General features: G+C 45.9%; 2 protein-coding genes across 6 annotated transcripts in view; one reads left to right on the top strand and one right to left on the bottom strand.

Annotated features, from left to right (window-relative positions):
• The window catches only part of LOC117145335 (trichoplein keratin filament-binding protein), a 28,225-nt gene extending 14,671 nt beyond the window's left edge, over window positions 1-13,554 (top strand). Inside the window, exons 1-2 of one of the 2 annotated variants that reach the window (XM_033310946.1) lie at window positions 11,342-11,445; window positions 11,723-13,554. In XM_033310946.1, the coding sequence (XP_033166837.1) occupies window positions 11,758-13,263 (1,506 nt within the window). In that variant the 5' untranslated portion in view covers window positions 11,342-11,445; window positions 11,723-11,757 and the 3' untranslated portion in view covers window positions 13,264-13,554. Of the gene's footprint in view, window positions 1-11,341; window positions 11,446-11,722 lie in introns of those variants that run through there. The other variant, XM_033310945.1, reaches the window with a different exon arrangement.
• LOC117145339 (peptidoglycan-recognition protein LB) lies at window positions 546-8,801 on the bottom strand. 4 transcript variants are annotated; one of them, XM_033310949.1, is made up of 4 exons: window positions 8,734-8,801; window positions 8,111-8,380; window positions 1,178-1,546; window positions 546-1,001 (listed from the first exon to the last, which is right to left on the bottom strand). In XM_033310949.1, exons 2-4 carry the CDS (start codon window positions 8,217-8,219, stop codon window positions 709-711), a joined length of 771 nt encoding a protein of 256 aa, XP_033166840.1. In that variant the 5' UTR covers window positions 8,220-8,380; window positions 8,734-8,801; the 3' UTR covers window positions 546-708. The 4 variants fall into 4 exon arrangements, with proteins under 4 accessions (XP_033166840.1, XP_033166841.1, XP_033166843.1 ...); XM_033310950.1 differs by lacking the exons at window positions 8,111-8,380; window positions 8,734-8,801 and adding an exon at window positions 5,252-5,782; XM_033310952.1 differs by lacking the exons at window positions 8,111-8,380; window positions 8,734-8,801 and adding an exon at window positions 1,748-2,299 and having other exon boundaries at window positions 547-1,001.
• Window positions 13,555-19,249: the final 5,695 nt, after the last annotated feature.

The following is a 19,249-nucleotide window of genomic DNA, read 5'->3' as shown; positions in this document are numbered from 1 at the left end:
ATTAAACGGCAAACATTCCCGCGCACACAAAATAGCCGAGAAATTTCCGCTTAAACGGGCCATTGCAATTTTTTTATTTTTTTGCTGGCCGTTTGTCCATCTAACAGTATTTCGGCAATATTAATTATATATTTATTCATTTCGCAAAATACAGCGCATATGTAGTGGGGGCTTTAAAAATCGGCTTAAAGGCGATTGCGCTCTGGGTCGGAATGCCAATATGATGCGACTTCCCCCGGGGTCTTATTAATTCATCAGTCCCAAAATGCTCCTAGAATGGTTTCGTCCGCATGTGGGGATTGGCTGGGGACCTTTGGACCCCTAACCACTCCGCATCCCCCCGCATGGCGAGCCAATGTCAAATGGCTGGAAAAACCTTTCGGGGTCGCCGACATTTTCAGCGCCGCGTGTCGACCAAAAACTTCTGCCATCGAAATCGAATTTGACACAAATTAATTGCTATTTGATTTGACAAGTGCGAACGCGGACGGGGGCAGGGGCGGGGGTCGATTGTACGGACACAAAGAGCAACAGCGGGGGTTATGTTTAAGTGTTATCATCTAGAAATTGCTTTATTTGTGAAATGTTAGAAGAGACATCTAATGAATACTGAATGAACTCCTTGGCGTTGTGCGTGGAGCCGAGCTCGTTGTGGCTTCTCTTAAACTCGTAAGCTTTGCGAGGACGATGAGGGCCCTCCAATCCAGCCTAGACCTTGGGCGCAGCTGGCGGGGATTGGTGCGGCGTTTGTGGTGCTGCCGCCTGTGCATGGACATGGGGCACGACGGGCGCCGCAGTGCTGCTGACGCCTTCGGTGGCGTTTAGGTGGGTAAAGTGCGGCCAGCTGGAGATCTCGGCGAACAGGCGGCCTCCAGGACACTCGGTATCCCGGACCTGTCGGTGGCCCAGCAGCTTGTAGGCGGGGTCAATGTAGCCCTTGAAAACGCCGAAGGCGATCAGGTTCTTGGCCGCATCCAGCATCTGCTTGGGCGGCAGTTCGGCTAAAGGGAAAATAAGGAAAAGTAATTAGTACGGAGTTAGGGAAGAAGAGGATGAAGAGGAGGAAGAAGGCTCATTAACAGCCTAATGAGAGCTGTATTCCTTAAGTTTCCATACCTCTTTAAACGGTCTTAAAAGGGAGTCTATCCTCTTAAAGTTAGGAGTTACTTTAACTTACTTCTCCAATCCCCGATCAGCACAATGCCCACGCTCTTGTCATTGTACTTGGGTGCATGAGCTCCGATGACATTGAATCCCCTGCCGGTGTAGATCATGCCATCGCCGCCGATGCCAAAGCTATAACCAATATCGTTCCATCCGCGCTCCAGCTGATGGAAGTCCTGCATGTCCCGCATGCTCTTCATGCATTCCGGAGTGGAGTAGCACACGGCCGGCATGTACGAGTGGTGGATGATGACGTAGGGCGCAGGTCCCTGGAAGTGCTCCACGGACTTGGGCAGCCGGGCACCCCAGTCGGATCTGGACAGCAGGCGGGCGGTGGCCACACCGTCGCCCAGATTCGCCTGCTGCATGTGCTGACTATAGCCTGAAAAACAAAGATGCAGTCATCTTGGATTAGTTGCGTTCTCACTACCTGCTTGTTTGTTACACAAAAACTATAATTTATTTGGCAAAAACACACAGTCAGTCAGTCGATTCACTGTAATTTTGAGGAGTGTGCTCGGGTACATCCCACATGGAAAATTTGGTTTTTAAATTGTGTTTTGCGTGCGAGCTGTTTGTTTACATTTATATTCGTGAATTCCTTAGCGTGGCGCAAACAAGTTCAATTTTAACTTTTGCCATACTTTATATCTGGCCTCCAAAAACTCTTGCCACTTCCAAGACTGTCGGCATTTGTTGGCCCTAATTGCAAAAGGGGGGGCGTGTGTACTGCGGAGGGGCGGGAGGTCGTGTGGTCTGCGGCTCTGCTACCGTGTACATCGCTCACATTCCATTGATAAATGATAGTCGGACTCGAATGCGGATTCGGATGCGGATTCGGTTTCCCCACGGAGCGCTGCTGTCTGCGGATTTCGGCGGCGGTGGCGGCGGCGGTGGCTGCGGTTCCGACGACCCACGATTTTCAACTGACGCTCGGCCGGCACCACAACTCCCCAATGCCGCTGAAAACCCCCGTTATGGGCTGAAAAACATGTCGCCGATCGGATCGGCTCCGATTGCCAATAGCGATCGTCATCAGTTGGCGCTGAGCGCGAACCAAATATGCTAAATTGCTGTTGTGATAGGTGATTTTTATTTGATATGTATATTTGCTTGACATTCCCTGGAAAAAGTTGGGCATATCGGTTTTATGTGGAAAAAACCAATAGTTGATATTTTACCTTTTTAAAAATAAATACTGTCAAAAAGCGTACAGTTTATTTAAAAAAAATATTGGTAAATTTATTCCAACGCTTTGGTAGCAAAAGTAAATATTTACATTGGCTGTGCGCTGTGTTTGTATACAAACGCGCTGATGATATGCAGATGTGAATGTGTCCAGTTGTCAGTAGGGCATACTCGGTTCGTGATGGCCGGTGGCCGCAACACCGTGACTCAGCTTGAAGCGCTCAATGCGAAATGTTTAAAAGCCAAATGGCAGAGGAAGTGGCCGGATCGCAACAGGTGCTACAGGTCTACGGGTATCATCTATCAATGGCGTGAGCTTTTGGCCGTTGACACTGCGGAATGGAGGAGAGGTTCCGTTTGGCCCTGGTTCCCCTACCCCCGATTCGTCGTGAGTCATAAATGTAAATTCAGACTCCAATCCGAAAACTATTTCATTCAAGTTTTTACTGCTTGCATATATGTATGTGCGCATGCTGACTGAGCTGGCAAACATGGGGATGCAAAGGGGAGCAAAGTTCGAGTGCTGCCATGTTTGCCGGCGTCTGTGGAAACTTCTCTGGCCACGCCTACAGCGGCCATACGCCCACGGCATTTATATGCATACGGAAAACTTGGCAGAGAAAGTGGGCGAGTGGTTGTGGGCCGCGGGAAAGCGGCGGAAAAGCGAAGGCGACGGAAACAGGAGGCGCAGCACTTGACTAAGTTAATAGCGGCAGTTTCTAATTAAAATTTACGGAGAGCGAAAGTTGCGTGGGCACACAGTTGTCGTCAACATAATAGCATCCGGCTGAATTACACAAATGGTCGTGTGACTAAAGGATCTGCCATAAGTGTTTCGAGTTTAATGTTGCAACTGAGTCAGCCGTGTGTAGGTGGTTTGTTTTGAAGATTTAATCACAACAAAACAAATTGTATTGTATTAGCTTGGCATTTTAGAAACATCAAATGGGTTAATCAAATTCGCAAAGTGCTAATATATATATAAATATGTGTTAACATCCAAAAATAGCCAAGTTTCCTCAGGTGCCGAAGTGAATATTAATTAACATAGCTAGCGAAACATTTTCCTAAAAAGAAGTTTATGTTTTGAATACTTTCTATTGAAATTTACATTTTTATACAACGATTGTAAGGATATCGAGTGCTGTTCTCAGAATGAGTGTGGGTGTCGCGCCCGCAGTTTGGCACCGCACCTATCCGAGTTCCTGGATCCAGGATGCTGAGTCCTGGGTCCTGAGTCCTGGACTTCATTGGCGGCACGTGCTTGAATAATAAACAGAGCAGCAGTACTGGAAGGCGGGATGTGAAGGGGGAGGGGGGACTTTCAAATCATCGGCTGTTTAATTTATGCCGCTTAGTTTTTAGTGGGTGTATGTGTGTGTGTGTAACACGTTAATTACATTTATATTTACAGGCGAGCACGAAGAGCTCAAAATCAGCCCGCTCCCCTAATTGTTGTCCTAATTACGCGGCCTAATAAAGTAAACACACTAAACCCGTTGGCCTAATCAATGTTGCAAACTTTGTGGCACTATTTTGGGCCACATTCACACATTCACAGCACCACCCCCCGCGAAAAAGGCCAAACTATCGCCTCGAAAAGTAATTTCGCTGGCAGAGGCGCAAAGTTCTTTGATAATATTCGATTAATCCCACGGACGCTTTATCGGGCTCGTTGCGCTGCGCTGCTGATTAAATTCTCGCATAATTGAAGTATTTAAATTACCAGCGAATAATTAGAGTGGCAGGAACACTCACACTGGCACTCAAACTCGCACTCACACTCACACTCACACTGGAATGCAGTGGTCCCTTGGGTAATTGTTTGTTTTTAATCAGGCAAAGCACATAATAGAGACATTTCAATATTATTATGTTGACGATGCCGAAGAGGCCGTCAGTCTGCCATTAAACAAATATCCGTGCATTGTACATTGTTTCGGGGAATGTGCGAAATTAAGTCACGCTCGATTACAACAAAATTGAAAAATCAAGAGGCAAAAAGCGACCGTACAACGTGAAAACAAAAAGTACCCGGAGCAACAAAAAAAAAAGACAGAAAAAATTGCACAATAAAACCAGAAAAGAGCGAAAAAGCAACAAAACCAGAAAAGAAAGCAAAGGTTCTGGCTCCCAAAGCCGAAGATTTAATTCCCTTTTGATTAAAGTACTTAATATATGTTCTCTACCCTTTTTTTACAACCATTTTCATCTGATGAACTGATTGCGAGATTAAAAATACTATTTTAAGGATTGAAATACACAAGGAATCAAAATTATGCACATTTAATTCAGAGTGGAATTGTTATTATATTCATAATTTGTTTTATCATGATTATTCTATTATTTTATTCACCTTCGCGAAATTAGCACATTACGTGCTTACTTTTCGTTTTGGACTTGAACTTAGGGAATATTTCGGAATTTGTTTATTTAATTTTTTGAAATTGTTTATTATGTGCACGAAAGCTTACATTCTGGCTAAATTGCGACTTGAAACCGACGAGGTTGATAAGCGACTCTCGTTCGCGGTTAGGGTGCGATTATAATTATGAATATTAAAATCAAAAACCATTTCACTCGCTCGCTGCCTGCCTGTCAGGCCGTAAATGACAATTTTGTTAAATGTCAGTAATTAATTGAAACAAAAAATCACATTTCTGACAGCATGCACATACGTACATATATGCAGCACCTATCACAGTTCGCTGCATATATTATCTCTGGGCTATCAGTGCGCTCAGCTGACGCAGATTGCACTTGCTGGGCGCTCAGGAATTCAAAAAAAAAAAAACTCGATCTTATAGCACCACGTTCCCATTCCGGGTGCTATCTGCACAATCGGTTGGTTCTCAGGGGCATGGCGATAAGGAAAAGCTCCCTAACACCCGGCACTCACCCATCATCGATAGCAGAACTAATCCCAGTGCTGTCATGTTGCTGCTTTTAGCTGCTGTTGCTGCTGTTGCGAAGTTGCTGCTGCTGTTGAGTTGTTGCTGCTGTTGCGAAGTTGCTGCTGCTGCAATCCAGCTGCTTAGGAACTGTGACTTGGATTTAGGAACTTTTGTATCGACTGCTAGTCGCTGTTTGTTTCTTGTCTTGTTTGTTTGTTTGTTTATTTATCTGTTGGCTTGCTTGTTGGTTTGCTTGCTTGTTGCGTTGTTTGCTGGCTGGCTGCTACCGTTTTTGATTTTGTTGCTTTGTGGCAAGAGTTGTGCGCAATTTCGACAGTGTGTGAAGGTCAGACTTTGGTGCGGCAGCGCTCACATAGCGGCGTTATGCTTCGTATCAAGCGTATAAAGCGCGAATGTTGGCCAGCATAAGGGCGGACCGGAGTTTATAGAAAAATTCACACACCGAATTCGCACCGCTGCTGCCTCTGCTTCTGCTGCTGCTGCTGCCTCTGCTGGCGTCGCCGCTTCCGATCGCTGTTGCTGTGACCGCCGCCGCTGCCGTGGGAGCAATGCCAAACAAATGGCTAATCGCATCGAACTTATGGCCCCAACGCTCTCGCCGCTCGCTCTTTGATTTCGATTTCGCTCGGAGTGAGCTTTTGGCCGCCGCTGCCTCGCCTCGACGGTTACCGCCGCTGCCTCGGCTACCGCCGCTGCTTCTGCTGCTGCCGCTGCTTCTGCCGCCGTCAACGTCGCAGCCGAGTTTGATAAAGCTGTTATCAGGCGACCATGTGCGCTAAGGTCACGCTGTCGCCTTTAGGGAAATTTAATACGATGATCGAACTAGCGCCTCGTGTGCGGTGAATTACCCATGCCGCCGCAGAATTTATTGGCTCCATTCAACCGCATTTCACCTCCTCCGATCGCCGGTACTTTTTTCCAATACAAAGGGTTCTTTTTCAAGCGCTGCGGCTACGAGGGCTATCACACGTGTCACTATGAATCGGCATTCCAAATGCCAGATACGCGTGCAGAGAGAGAAAATATTGGCACCAGACTAACAGAACTCACAGTATTTGTTATATGCATTCAAACGTTTTCACTTAAACCAACTTGGTTGAAATTAGCTTTGATTAGTTTGCATTGAGTGATTACTGATCGCTGTGTTCATGTGTGAACTTTTGAAAAAATCACAACTTTTCTTCGCGTGCACGAAATGACTATACTTTGGCCCAACACTTAGATAACCAATTAGGGTTAATCACTGAAAACGTTGCATAGACTATAGGGCACAACTCACGCCCCGCAATCACAATCGCAACTTCCGACAAGCGTGAGTGATTAACAATTCCAACTGTTTTGGCCTGTGACGATTAGATGACCGTGATACGGATCGCTGATCATACGGATCAGATTGACACTTCATAAGTCCAACTAGTTCAATATCGGTCATTCTCGAAGGTCGCCGCTGATAAGAACTCTCTATCGAGGGCATAAATCAGCCAGGGGGAACTTTTTCTTTTTTTTTACCAACTTTTAAGACCTTAGTTGTGCAAATAATCAGACAGCTGCGAACTGATCTTAGCATTTGCCAATGGTTAGGTTATTTTTGAATCTCCCTGTGGCGATTTATTATTGTCACTGTTATTCGCCCAAAATGAAATCTATGAGTCATCCGCTGCTTTAACCATCTCTTTTTTAAATGGTAATATTGCGTTTTTGAGCTCACATCTGGGGTTTTACTTCTTGTGTTTTGATAAATGAACGAACAATTTCCATAGCTGGAGGTGACAGTTGAATTGTTGAATATTTTTTGCAGTCCGGAAATTTGGCTGATGCCATCTAAATACACAAAGTCACGAAATAGAGTTGAAACAAAGGTTGACAGCTCGCAGATGTGATATATTTTCCTCTGAAACTCCTTATTTGAACATGTAAATTATTTTAATGAAATCTTTATATTATTGTAGATCCAGATTTTTAATTGAAATAGTTTTTGGAATGTATTCTCATTTTGTATGTTCATAGTGCAAAGTTTCTTCAGATAAAAAATATCTTTGAGTCGGAATCCTTTTTAAGATCCAACTTGAATCGTTTTAATTGTTTGGGTTTACCTTGTTTTACAAGTAAGAAGACTTGACTTCATATTATTTCAAAAGCTAATACTCTTTAGGCATGATTTCAGTTATTTCCGATTCCAAAACTCAAAACCGTGATTTTTTGCGGCTGGTTGCTGTGACAGCATCACTGCCCCCGTCGTTCTCTGTGTCATTTGCTTTCTTTGACCACCGCCACCGGACATACTCTTTTTTAATTTGTATTCGTGTGATTTAATTTTTGTTTTTGTTGTATTTTCGAATCGGGGATGCCCCTTGGTGGGATCGCTTTAGTTTTTTTGGGGGAAGCCCGCTGCAAATGCGGCGTTGGTATTAAATTGCTTTAGTCGGATTGCCGAGATCGGATGGCTAGACAAATTAACAGCGTTTTATTTTCCGTCGTCGATTTATGGCGAGCAAGCACATTCCATCTTCATCTTCATCTCGATCTTAATCTGAATTAGTTTTTTTCCTTTGTGTGCACACAGGTTGTTCGAGTCGAAAATTTCGGGGGATAACCGCCAGATGCGTTCTGGCGCCTCGTCCAAAGGAAGTCCAAATCACCGGACTCATTTTCTCCTCAACCTCTGCTTGTCTTATTTTATTTGCTGTTTATACTTGTGGCAAGGTAAACACGCAGACCACACCGACCCCCCACCGCCCAGCATTCGAATATTTATTACACTTCAAAAAGGGGAAATTTCTCTCAAACGCTCTTGGAAATTGTTGAATTGTTTTCAGCAGCAAAATAGTTGCGGCGCTACTTACCACAACTTGTGGCCAGCTGTTGCTGCTCCAATTGCTCCTCCGAGTCCATGGGGATTGCCGAGGAAGTTGTGCTAGAAGTGGAGACGGATCCAGACACCTTGTCGCCCATGTTGTGTGCCAATGTCTTTGACGCTAACTGAAATGAAGTCCGAAGTTTCAGGGGCAGTTTTCTATGTTCGCTGCCAACAAGGGGACCGTTGATTAGGTCTTGTAATCTTGAGTTGCGCTTCCTTCTTGGAGAGGTCCACCACTTGGAAGTTCATAATCCCGCTGGTTAAATAAAAGAAAAAAAAAATACGTACAACAATTATTTTCGTGTGCATGGAGGCGTCAATTTGATAGACCCCAACCAGGTGGATATACAATGCTAATAAAGATATTTTAACGACCCAGGTGTGCAAATCAGATAAACACACAGCGAAAAATGTTTCTGTACTCATTAATACGAGATGTTTGTTTAGAGAATGCATTAAGTCCTACAAAAATCCCCCAAATAAATCGGGTATACAATTAAAATGCGATAAAAATCAATTGAATTATCACCGATCGAAAACCCCCGGTTAGAGCATTGCGCATTCGACTTTCGGCAGCTGGTCGCGCTGACCATTGTGCTCATAACTTACCATTCGACTGGCTGCCCGCTAATCGCACATCTTATCAGGGTATTAAGTGCCGCTCACTAACTACGCCTTGGCACGCTCTCCCAGTGAAAAATGCCGAGTGGGGGCAAAAATCACACGCAAAATCACAGGCCTTCTTTTATATGCCCCCCTCCAGATCCAACTCCAGCTCCAGCTCCAGGTGGTGGGGTATTCACCCAGGTAAACATTATCGAGCCAGAAGCTTTACACTCTCGCACATTAGACAAATAAACGGGTGTTGTTGGTTGGTTGTGTGTTATACAATTAACAAAAGTAATTGCACTCACCTGGGAATCCCCGAGGCCACAATGAAAACTCTTTGATGGGTTGGCCATGCAAGTGGAGAGTCTATCTATATATATATCTATCTATAGCGCAAAGTGAAACACACTATAATTTCCATGCGGATACTGGCCGCCCTATCTGTTTTCAATATTTCATTTTTCCTATCGAAATAATCGCAATCGTTATAAATGGCTCCCGAGAGCCAACTGTGAATATCAGGCAATAATGAGAAGTAGTAATTTAATGATACGAATTCAAGGGCCTGGTTTTTCTGAAAGATAACGTTGGGGGGTTTTTTTTTTTCACCTTTAAAGTAACTGACCTTATTTAATTTTGGCATCAGATTTGGACTTAATGGAGTGCTTTTCGATCGCGATAGTAAGTGATACATTAATTTTCTCTGCGTGCACACTCATTTATATATATATGTACATTTATTTGTGTATGCCAACACCACCCCCAATTGAAATCTTCGGCTGTGCGAACAATTCATCAGATGTCGCCATATCATTGCCTGTGCTGATTAGTTACGCCTTGCTGGTTGGCAGGAAAATGCGCCCCTTACTCCCCAAAATTGGGCATGGGGGGGGGGGGTCTACCAGGCAGTGGGTAGCTGGCGAAGGATACTGCTGCTGGTATCCTTGTAGCGGCACGCACATGCCATATATTAGGACGCATAAAATGACAAACGACTCGCGAGGCGCGTAAATTGAAAACTCGCTGAGCCTGTGCGAGATTGCCAGTGCAAAGGATCCGCGGGGTGAAATTGTGTGAGGGGCTGGGCGAGGGGACTCGTCCTGAAATGGTTGGCGGGGAATTTGGATTTCGGCGACTTTTTGGCTGTTTGTTATTGCTGCCTGAGCTGTCTCACTCGCTAGCTGGCTGTCGGCCAAAACTTTGCCAAAGTATTCAAATTAAAATTTCAATTAAGGAAGTGAATTTGTGTGTGCCGAAAGTGTATTAAGTCTATACAGCGGTGGCATCTTGGCATTTCACTGCTTCTGTATTCCACGTGTGCCTCTCCTGCCACGCCTCAAACCGCCCACCCGCTCAACCGCCCACTTTTGTATGCCCGCACAGAAGGCTAAAACCGAAGTGAACTGAACTGAGCTGAGCTGAACCGCATTCAGCTGGAGCTGTACCGCCTACAAACAGCGCTCGTCGCCTGTTGTTTGATTTATTGCCAAAGTTTGTCGTCTGTCATATGACATAAGGAGTACTTTGTTGGAATATTTTACATTTTACGCGCCCCCAGATCCACCAGCTGCCCCACGCACCTTGTCCGCTGGCATTTTCGATTGAATTCGGAATGAGAACGAAAGAGGCTTTGATCGGCCCTCTGTGGGCATTATTAATAATGCAATCAATTTGTAAACAATTTGGCATATATCAATGCGCTTCGTGCTGGCCATAAATCTTTGGGAAATTAGCTCAGTCACTCTGCCCCTGCTGCTGCAAACTTGTGCACTTAAAAATATTGCAAGCTAGTATAGTGTTTCGCGCAAATAAAGTTTAGTGGCTTTCGAGGTTGAGACATTTCGAAAGTGGCTATAAACTAAAAACGCTCTTTCGCTCAACTATAGATGGCAGGTATATGCAATTTAGACACTATACATATAGTATTTAATGGACCCTTTGAGCTCAAGTGCCTCAGGCTTAATTCCTTGCCTTTCGATTGTAGCAAGGATTTTTAAAACTAAGCTTAATTGTGGCACATTGAATACAACTTGGGATTAATGTGGACATGGAGTCATGCAGTTTTAAATTGTTATTTCATTCGCTATATTTGGAACCACAACAACCATATATTTCGCTGGGATTTCGCAAGTACATTTTGCGAGTGTGGTCATTTGCAATCCCGCCCCACTGACAGATTGCTGGGCCGCCCTCTTGATGGATTGGCGGCTGGTTCTGGCCTGGAAATATTCCGGTAGCGGGGTCATGGCAGCAGGCCCGGCTAGTTGGGAGTGTGGACAGGGGGCGGTTCCAAAAGATTTTGCCATATTTCTGCGTTTTGGCTGCTCCAGTGGCTGCTGTTGCTGCTCTTCTGCTGCTGCTTTGGCAGTTAGTGACAGCTGCGGTGATGGCTGCAGTTTGCGGGGTGGGGTGGGGTCAAAAAAAATACCCAGAAATGGAGAGCCGGGAAAACCATAACGCTTGTTCGGTTGGCAGCCATGCATTTCCCAGCAACGGGATGAGAATGTGCCAGCAGGCCTTTGACTGACCGAAGAATGGTATTTCTTTGGCGCTGTTTGCCGGAATATCTGATATCCCCAATGGTCCGAGTAGGCAGCGAACAAAAAATAGAAGTCAACAAAAAAGAGAAAATGCCACTCGTACAGTAAACTTCCAGCGTTCAGATCCCAGTGTCTGCGGCGTGGTGGCAATACATATATCTGCTTTACAAAGGTAAGTTCAGAGTTGAACATCCTTCGGCTAATTGAATGAAGTTGTGTGCCCCCTGAAGTGTGTGTCCAGCTGAGATTCTTCCCTTGCGGAAGAGTAATCGCAAATGGAGGATGCCACTCCCGTCCCTTCGTCCCTGTTCCCTGTTCCCTGTTCCATTCTCATTGCCCGGCTTGCCTTGGCCCCAATTTAAAAGTTTATGAACTTGTCAGCCAACTGGCGCCTCCACTCAGTCGCTCATCCTTCTCTCTTTTCTGTTCTCTCTTTTCTGTTTCGACAGGAGGAAGGAGGAGGACCAAGGGCCAAGGACCAAGGATGTCGGGGCGCCTCAACCACCAGCACGCGGCGTATGCGCATCGCATGGAGCAAGAGCACAACCGGGTGCAGGCCACACAGGCGGTGAACAGCTACTACAGCCATTGGGGTAAGGTCACATCGCGCTTCGAGAACTGGACCAACAAGGAGTACTACGAGAAGGCGGACCAAAAGCTGCAATCCCGTCGCGATCAGCAGGAGAAGGAGGCGACCCTCAATGAACGTCGGTCCAGACTTCGCCAGCTTCTGGCCTCGGAGACCGAGGAGTACAACAACGAGATGGAGCGACGTCGCCGGCCTCGGGAACCCGGTGGTGGAGACCTTCAGATGCTTGATCGGGTTAACCAGTCGCTCAAGGAGCAGGAACAGCTGCGTCGCAAACTCGAAATGGAGGCTAAGTTGTATGGCCGCTGGCGTCATGGCGTCGACGATGAAAAGCTGCTCTACCAGTCCAAGTCGGACAACGAAGTGCTGGCCAAGCTCAACTGGCTGGACCGCCAGATCGAGGGTCAGCAGCAGCGCGAGGAGCAGCAGGCCCTCGCCGCGGAGAGGCAGCTCCTCCTGCAGCAGGAGATCAGTCGAACGGAACAGGCTCAAAAGGAGCGCCAGCAGATCCGGGAACAACAGTTGCGAGAACTGCGGGCTCTGCAAGAATCCCACATGTCGGAGCTTCGTCTGCGACAGCAGGAGGCGGACAAGTTGAAGGAGGAGGAGCAACACTTCCAGCTCTTCCTGGGCGAACTGGACAAGGAGCGGGAGTTGCTGGAAGAGAGCAGTGCTCTGGTGCTCAAGCAAGTCGATTCCGGACACGCCTTCAACCTCAAGAAGATTAAGGTCTTCATCCGGCAGCGTAGTGAGGCCAGTCGCAAGCAGATCTCCCTGTGCATCAACATGCTGCAACGCATGGCCAAGTATGTAGTCAAGACGGAGGAGCTAAAGACCCTGCTGGACAAGTACCGCTCCCAGTTGGAGAACGAGGAACTGGCCTGCGCCCAGATCGAAAGCATGTACGAGTCGGAGGCCAAGTACAACCTACAGCGCTGTGAGGAGAACTGGCGGGAACAGCACTTGCAGCGCTACGGTGAGCTAAGCAAGTTCATTGACCAGGAGAAGGATTGTCTGGGCGCCATGCTTCAGGAAAATGTGAGCCAGCAGAAGACATTGGTGGAGCTGAGGAGCCAACATCTGACTGGCATCGAGCAGGCCAACAAGCAGCTGGAGCAACTTAGCCAGGAGCAGGCGGACCAGGTGCCGGCACCATCGCAAACTAATCTCAAGGAGGTCGAATCTAAATCTTCAGTTTCCGAGACTTCCGTGGAGGAGAATCTGCTGCCCAAGGTGAGCGACTCTTTCTCCAATCTGAACCTGGATGTGTGGAAGGATCTGCCCCCAGCTCGCAGCGAAGTCGACATGCAGCGCCTGAACCAATCCCGATCCCTCAGTGTGGTCACCTCGCAGACAGCCGCCCCTCCGAAGTTCGCACGCAAGCGTGTGGCCTGGACCTAACACTTACATTCCATATTATCGTCTTCGTTCCAGTTAAAATTTCAATGGTATTATTATACATATTGCTAGTTAAGTCCCAGTCTAGAAACTATTGCTACTTGGGGGCAAACCCCCACACACACACTTTACCTACACTCCACTCCATTTCAATGCACTCCAGCCCCATGAATACCACTCCACCCCAGCGAACACCACTATGTGCACTTGTAGTTGATAAGGCTGATAGATAGGCGCACCCCCTACCACCCGAGATGGGGGCAATAAATCACTCAATTTGTGGGCCAGCAGGAAGTAAGGCTTTAATTATTGTCAAGCGGCTCAGGAGCGGATATTTCAGTCAGCGGGTGGCTGCCACATATCTGGTTTTGCATATACATTGTTAAATCGAATAACAAATTTATCTGGTAAGTACAAATATTGTGGTTGAAAAGAACTGGCTGTGCAATGTGATGGGCGTGTCAAGTGCAGGGTGTTTGGATTTCGAATTGTCCAATTATGGCATACACACAGCTCCCTCGTTGCAGATGCGATTAGCATTCAATCGAAATTAATATTTGTAGACTCAAGGCAAATCTCTGGACGGTTGCCGGTGCAAAAGGCTCTGGCAGTTCACGGGCTGGAGTAATAAGGTTACACACACACACACAATATTTAATGCATGTTATTCATCATCTATTTGAATAGATTGCCAACACTCGCCCAATCTTCATTCCATCAGCCGTAAGCTGCTCCTAATGGCCAAAATGTTCGCAAATGATGATGAATACGTTTCAATTACTCCACTCGAACTCTCCATCATCAGAAGCAGAATCGGAATCGGAATCAGTATCAAAATCGAAATCCGGATCTGCAACTAAATGGGAAACCGGGAGTGAGCATAATATTCTGACGTATAACTGAAGTACGATATTTCGATATCATTCGATTGCTGCCTGGGCCAGTTCTCAAGGGGATCCGTCCGTTCGTTCATGAAATATTGGTAATTGATATCTGCATTTGTTTCGGCACAAAGTCAGGCCATTGGAAGGCGCTCCACTCGCTCGATTTAATGGCAATAAAAGCCAGGTTTAACAAGATATCCATGCGCTCGATAAGGCGACGTGCATAAAGGGGTTTGCATGTGCATATGTACATATATGTAGATGGAGGAAAATATGCCAAGCGCATCGCAGCGCCTTTGATTAAATTTCTTTGAGTGTTTGGGGCACACAAAATGCAATTTCATTTGCACTAATGGCTGGCGTCGCTGCCTCTGTCGGCTGCACTTCCGCTGCCAGCCAGCAACAATGCAGCGCCGCTGCGGCGCTGCAGCGGAGGCAAACTGGGCAAAAAACTGCAAAGGAGAGCGAAAAAACAACAAAACGAGCGAAAAAAGATTGTTAAATTGAATTAAAACCAACAGCGCAGCGGGAGCGATGGGTGGTGCAGTGGTTGGGTGTTTGCCGCCAGCGGCGGCCAAGCGGAAGGTATATCATGATGCGAAGAATTGCATGCCGCTCCAAAGCAGAAGCAGCAAAAAGCCTTCACCCCGTCTACCGGCATCCGTCTTTAATGGTGTTACTGCCACGGTGGCCATTACCAACTCTTTGGGCCATCTGCACAAGGTTTGTTCAAGCAATAAACGGAATTTGAAGGCTTGTTCTGCCACCCACTTCATCCAGCAAGAAGCCCACAAAAGATTACAATGTTTGTCGGGCGGTAAAGTGAACTGAAACTATTATTTTTCTCCATGGCCCTTAAAAAAGGAGTAACAACAAAGTTAAAAATTCAATTGTAGTATATATATAGGAAAAACAATCACTTTAAAGTTTCTAAAAAGGCGAAGGGTGAATATTTATGCAATTACTACACAAATTGAAAGGAATATGAAAAACCGCATAAGCTTTAAGTACCAATGTTGTATAATTATTGGTTGAATAATGAATTGGGAATAATCCAGATGGGATTATTTATTAAGGCCCAATTAAAATAAATACATCTTATGCAACATAAATGTCATCTTTATTCCACATTTTAATTGTGTTACATACAGTTCGCTCTTACACTTCAATTTTCTAAAAAATAAAGCTATTTAAAATAATTAGACACTCATCAAAATAAAGAATGTCTGGAATTCGGTAAACAAATATATGCTTTCAGCTAAAAATCAATTTTTTCCTTCTAAATAAGCATGACTAATTGAGGATTAATAATTAAATTCTTTACTATTTAATTTGTTCCATGTAAACTGAATGCGTTTCTCTCTTACGTGGTGAACTCATTGCAGCAATTATCATAACATAATAAACGAGACTTGGCCAGCATAAATAAATAAGCCCAAAATCCGGCATTTATTAATTTCATCACTCGCATTGTCAAACTATCAGTCAGTCAGTCAGTCAGTTAGCGCGTCAGTCAGTCATTCATTTGGGCTGTCAGTCAGGTTGTCATCCCAACAGTATCTCAATTCGCACAATCAAGTTATTTGCTTTGGCAGCGGAGTGTATTTGGACTAGGCAACTCTGGGTGGCTTTTCAGCCACTGCCACACGTGGAAATGTGCGTGGAAATTCGGGGGAAATTTCCGCATCAAAGAGTTTGCGTGCGCTGGATTTCTGGCAACGTGTTGCCGTCAACGGATTACGGAATGATTACAACAGGTGCGGATTGACTGGGCATGGGCAACACACATGCATGCCATCCTTCCTCTCTTCTTGGGGGTGGCATAATCTGTCAGCCAACTGTCCCTTAAACAAGATTAACAGCGGATCCGAAAGCGGGTGCGAGTGCGGATGCGGATGGGGATGACAAGGAGCAATTGGGCCGCAAAGAAGCAATAATGCGATGAAGTCGACTCGTGCTCACGTCTGACACACCCACATTCAGATCCACAGAAACCGGCGACTCCGGATTCAGGACTCAGACAGAGAGACTCGGGCTCAGACGTACAGGGCCTTTTCATCCGGGCGACATTTACGTCAACAATTCAGCAAACAATTGGCAAATGTGGCCATAAAAGCATGACAGTTTTCACTGCCATAGTCGCTGTCCTTAACACCAAAATGCCGCCGCACACACCCTCGGAAGCCTCCTGCTGCTCTCGCTACTTTGAAATGCACAAAGCGGAAACGGAAGCGGATGCGGATGCGGAAATACATGTATATACATGCATGCATGCATGTGTGTGATGTTGCTGGCGGTGCAACTCGATGTAGTTGCTGCCTGCTGCCAGTCATTTGTCTGCCCGCCTGCCTGTCCATTTGTACCACTGTGCGAGTGATGGCTGGAGCCAAAAGCCAACATGTCGCCAACAGACTAAGCCCGGCCAGGCCACACATAATGTTGGCTAAGCCCTCAGTCAATTGCATTCAAATAAGCGACCGACACAGGGAGAGGAGAAAAACCTCACTCGCTATGTGGGAAAAATGTCGAATGGGTTGGGTTGCGTTGGGTTGGGTTAGCCTGCAGTGAGGTGGCTCGGGGAAAATGGTTGGAAAATGCGCTTTCCTGGCCCCCGTTTACATATGCAGAGCTTTTGGCTTTCAGCTCTCAGCTCTCAGGCGGCAGCTCAGGAACTCTGGAATGTTCAATTTCATCCATGGCCAAGTCCCGGCATCGTTTCATGTATCACTTTATGGCAGTGGTTGGGGATTGCGTTTAAAGTTTAAACAACGTTTGTATTATCTGTTCGGCACTCGGCGGTAGTCGGTAGTCGGATGCCGGTTGCCGTGGCTGGCACACTTCAATGCCACTCCCGATCCCAACCGCCAACAGTTTGCTTCATTACTCTAAAGCCCACACACACCCCCCACTCCACACTACCATTTCCCTGTTTTTAAGCATGCAAAAAATGCTGCGTAAATATGCCAGCAAAAAATTAAAAAAAAAAAAAAAGGAAAGGAAAGGAAAAACAACAGCAGCAGCCGCAACAATAGTAGCGGCAGCAGCGGTGTTCGTGTGAACCGCAGCAGCAACAGCAATAGCAACACCAACTCAAATCGGATGTTTTTGCTCTTTATGGCGCTGGTGGTGGTGTAACATGCTTGCCAATACACACATCTACATGTGTAATTCAGTTTCAGTTTCATAACTAAAAAACCATAAAACAAAATTGTGTACACACTGAACCGCTCCGCCTCGTCCCGCCCAAACTACGGAATCCCACAGCTGAGTGAGCCACTGAGTGAGCGATCCCAAAACCAAAGCAATCCACGCGCCAACCACCCACGCGCCCAGCCATAAAACCACCCACAAAACCACCCACTCAAACACACAGTGCAAAACATTTGGGCTGGAGCCATGAATGTTGAATGCCAATTTCCACTCACTACAGTCACATACATATACATTTAAATGCGAGTGTTAAGTTCTATGGTTTTGGTTATGTTCTGTTTATAATTAGGCATAAATCTGATTGGACTGCCTAATTGGTATTCATAAGTTTGGCTTATTGGCAAAACATATTTAGTTAGCATATAAATTCAGCTAAATATATTTTGTGCACTTTTTGCAAGTGTAGGCAATAGCTAAACAAATTATTAGCTTCCGAAACTACGTTACATTTTTTAGTTTTCGCCGTGTAGTCGAGCGCCCACAGCAAAACAAACAGAGGATGAAGAGGCAGCATGGCAATGCTGGGATAATCAGAAGCGTCGACTGAGCGGCTACAGTGGAGATTAGCTAAATGAAAAGCCCTCCAAAGGCAGCTCATGCGCGTGCAAAGAGGTCGCAAGTTTGTACGGCGGCCAAACTTCCCCGCAGCCACAAAAGGCCAACTAGAGTGCAACACTAACAATGGCAACCTTTCGGTTTCGGCCATGACGATTCTCAAATTACCTACCTGCTGTACCAACTATTTCTCTCAGTGAATACGAATGACTTATCCACTGACAAAGAAGTCGCTCGCATTCGTATTAGTCACACGTGATTAGACACGAAGGGCGATTAAATCATTTGGGAAAGTCCCTGGGAAGCATGTGAAATGAAAATGAAAACCTAAATGTCGTAATCTTTATTGGTACTCAAATGTTTAACAGCAGAACTCATTTGTTTAAAATCGAAGTACGAATAGAGACCTCAAAACCCAAAAAAAATATACACATATATATATTCGCAAACAAAGTAATCTTTATTGACTGGTACACAAAACTATTGAGCTGAATTTAAATATTTATTTATGTAGATAAAATGCGCTTGGGCAAATGTGTGCATTTCCAAATTGAAGAACAATTAGTATGCATGATTTGTTTTGGGTAATGAAGCCCAAATTTAAATAATATTCACAGACTTCCATTCGCTAATGCACTTTTTGATGAAAGTGGATGCGGCATATAAGTATATACTTTTTTCCCATCATGAAGCCGAATGTTCAGGCGAATGGACAAGGTCCATTAACCAAGTGTAGTCATTCTGATTAAAATCCTGCTCACTGCTCACCGACTTTGCACTAATCTGCGCGGTCATGGCTGAGTTTGCATTTAGGCTGGCTCCACTGTCGCCGCAGCACTACAGCTTTAAAGTTTGTGCAAAAAATTAGAATTCATTTGCAGGGGCACACAGCACTCGAAATGGCCGGGAAAGTGGTGAGCAAACACACACAACCGAACTGAGACCATAAAGCACATAAAACTGCCCAGCAACAAATGCGACTGCAAACACAACAGCACCAACACACACAAACATACATACATATATATGGACCTCTCATTCGGTTATTTCGCATTCAGAAAATGGCACTAATTATACAGTTATACAGTTATATGCGGCTTGAAGCGACGCTGGTTTGCCACATTTTTGGCCACGCTTCCTGCTTGCCATTATCTGCCACACGGCATCCTGCAGCCACGTCTATAGTGTCGCCATCACCATCGCCATCGCCATCGCCCTCGCCATTCCATCTGAACCCGGTTGGGAACCTCTGGCGCCCCTGGAACCTCACCTGCAACGGTAATTAACGTTCTCGAACGGAACCGACGACTTGAAGCGTTGCCCTGACACAGGTGCCACGC

Source organism: Drosophila mauritiana, chromosome 3R (genome assembly GCF_004382145.1).
Source record: "Drosophila mauritiana strain mau12 chromosome 3R, ASM438214v1, whole genome shotgun sequence".
Lineage (NCBI taxonomy): Eukaryota > Metazoa > Arthropoda > Insecta > Diptera > Drosophilidae > Drosophila > Drosophila mauritiana.
The sequence above is the reverse complement of the archived record's forward strand: the minus strand, read 5'-3'. Positions and strand labels throughout refer to the sequence as shown.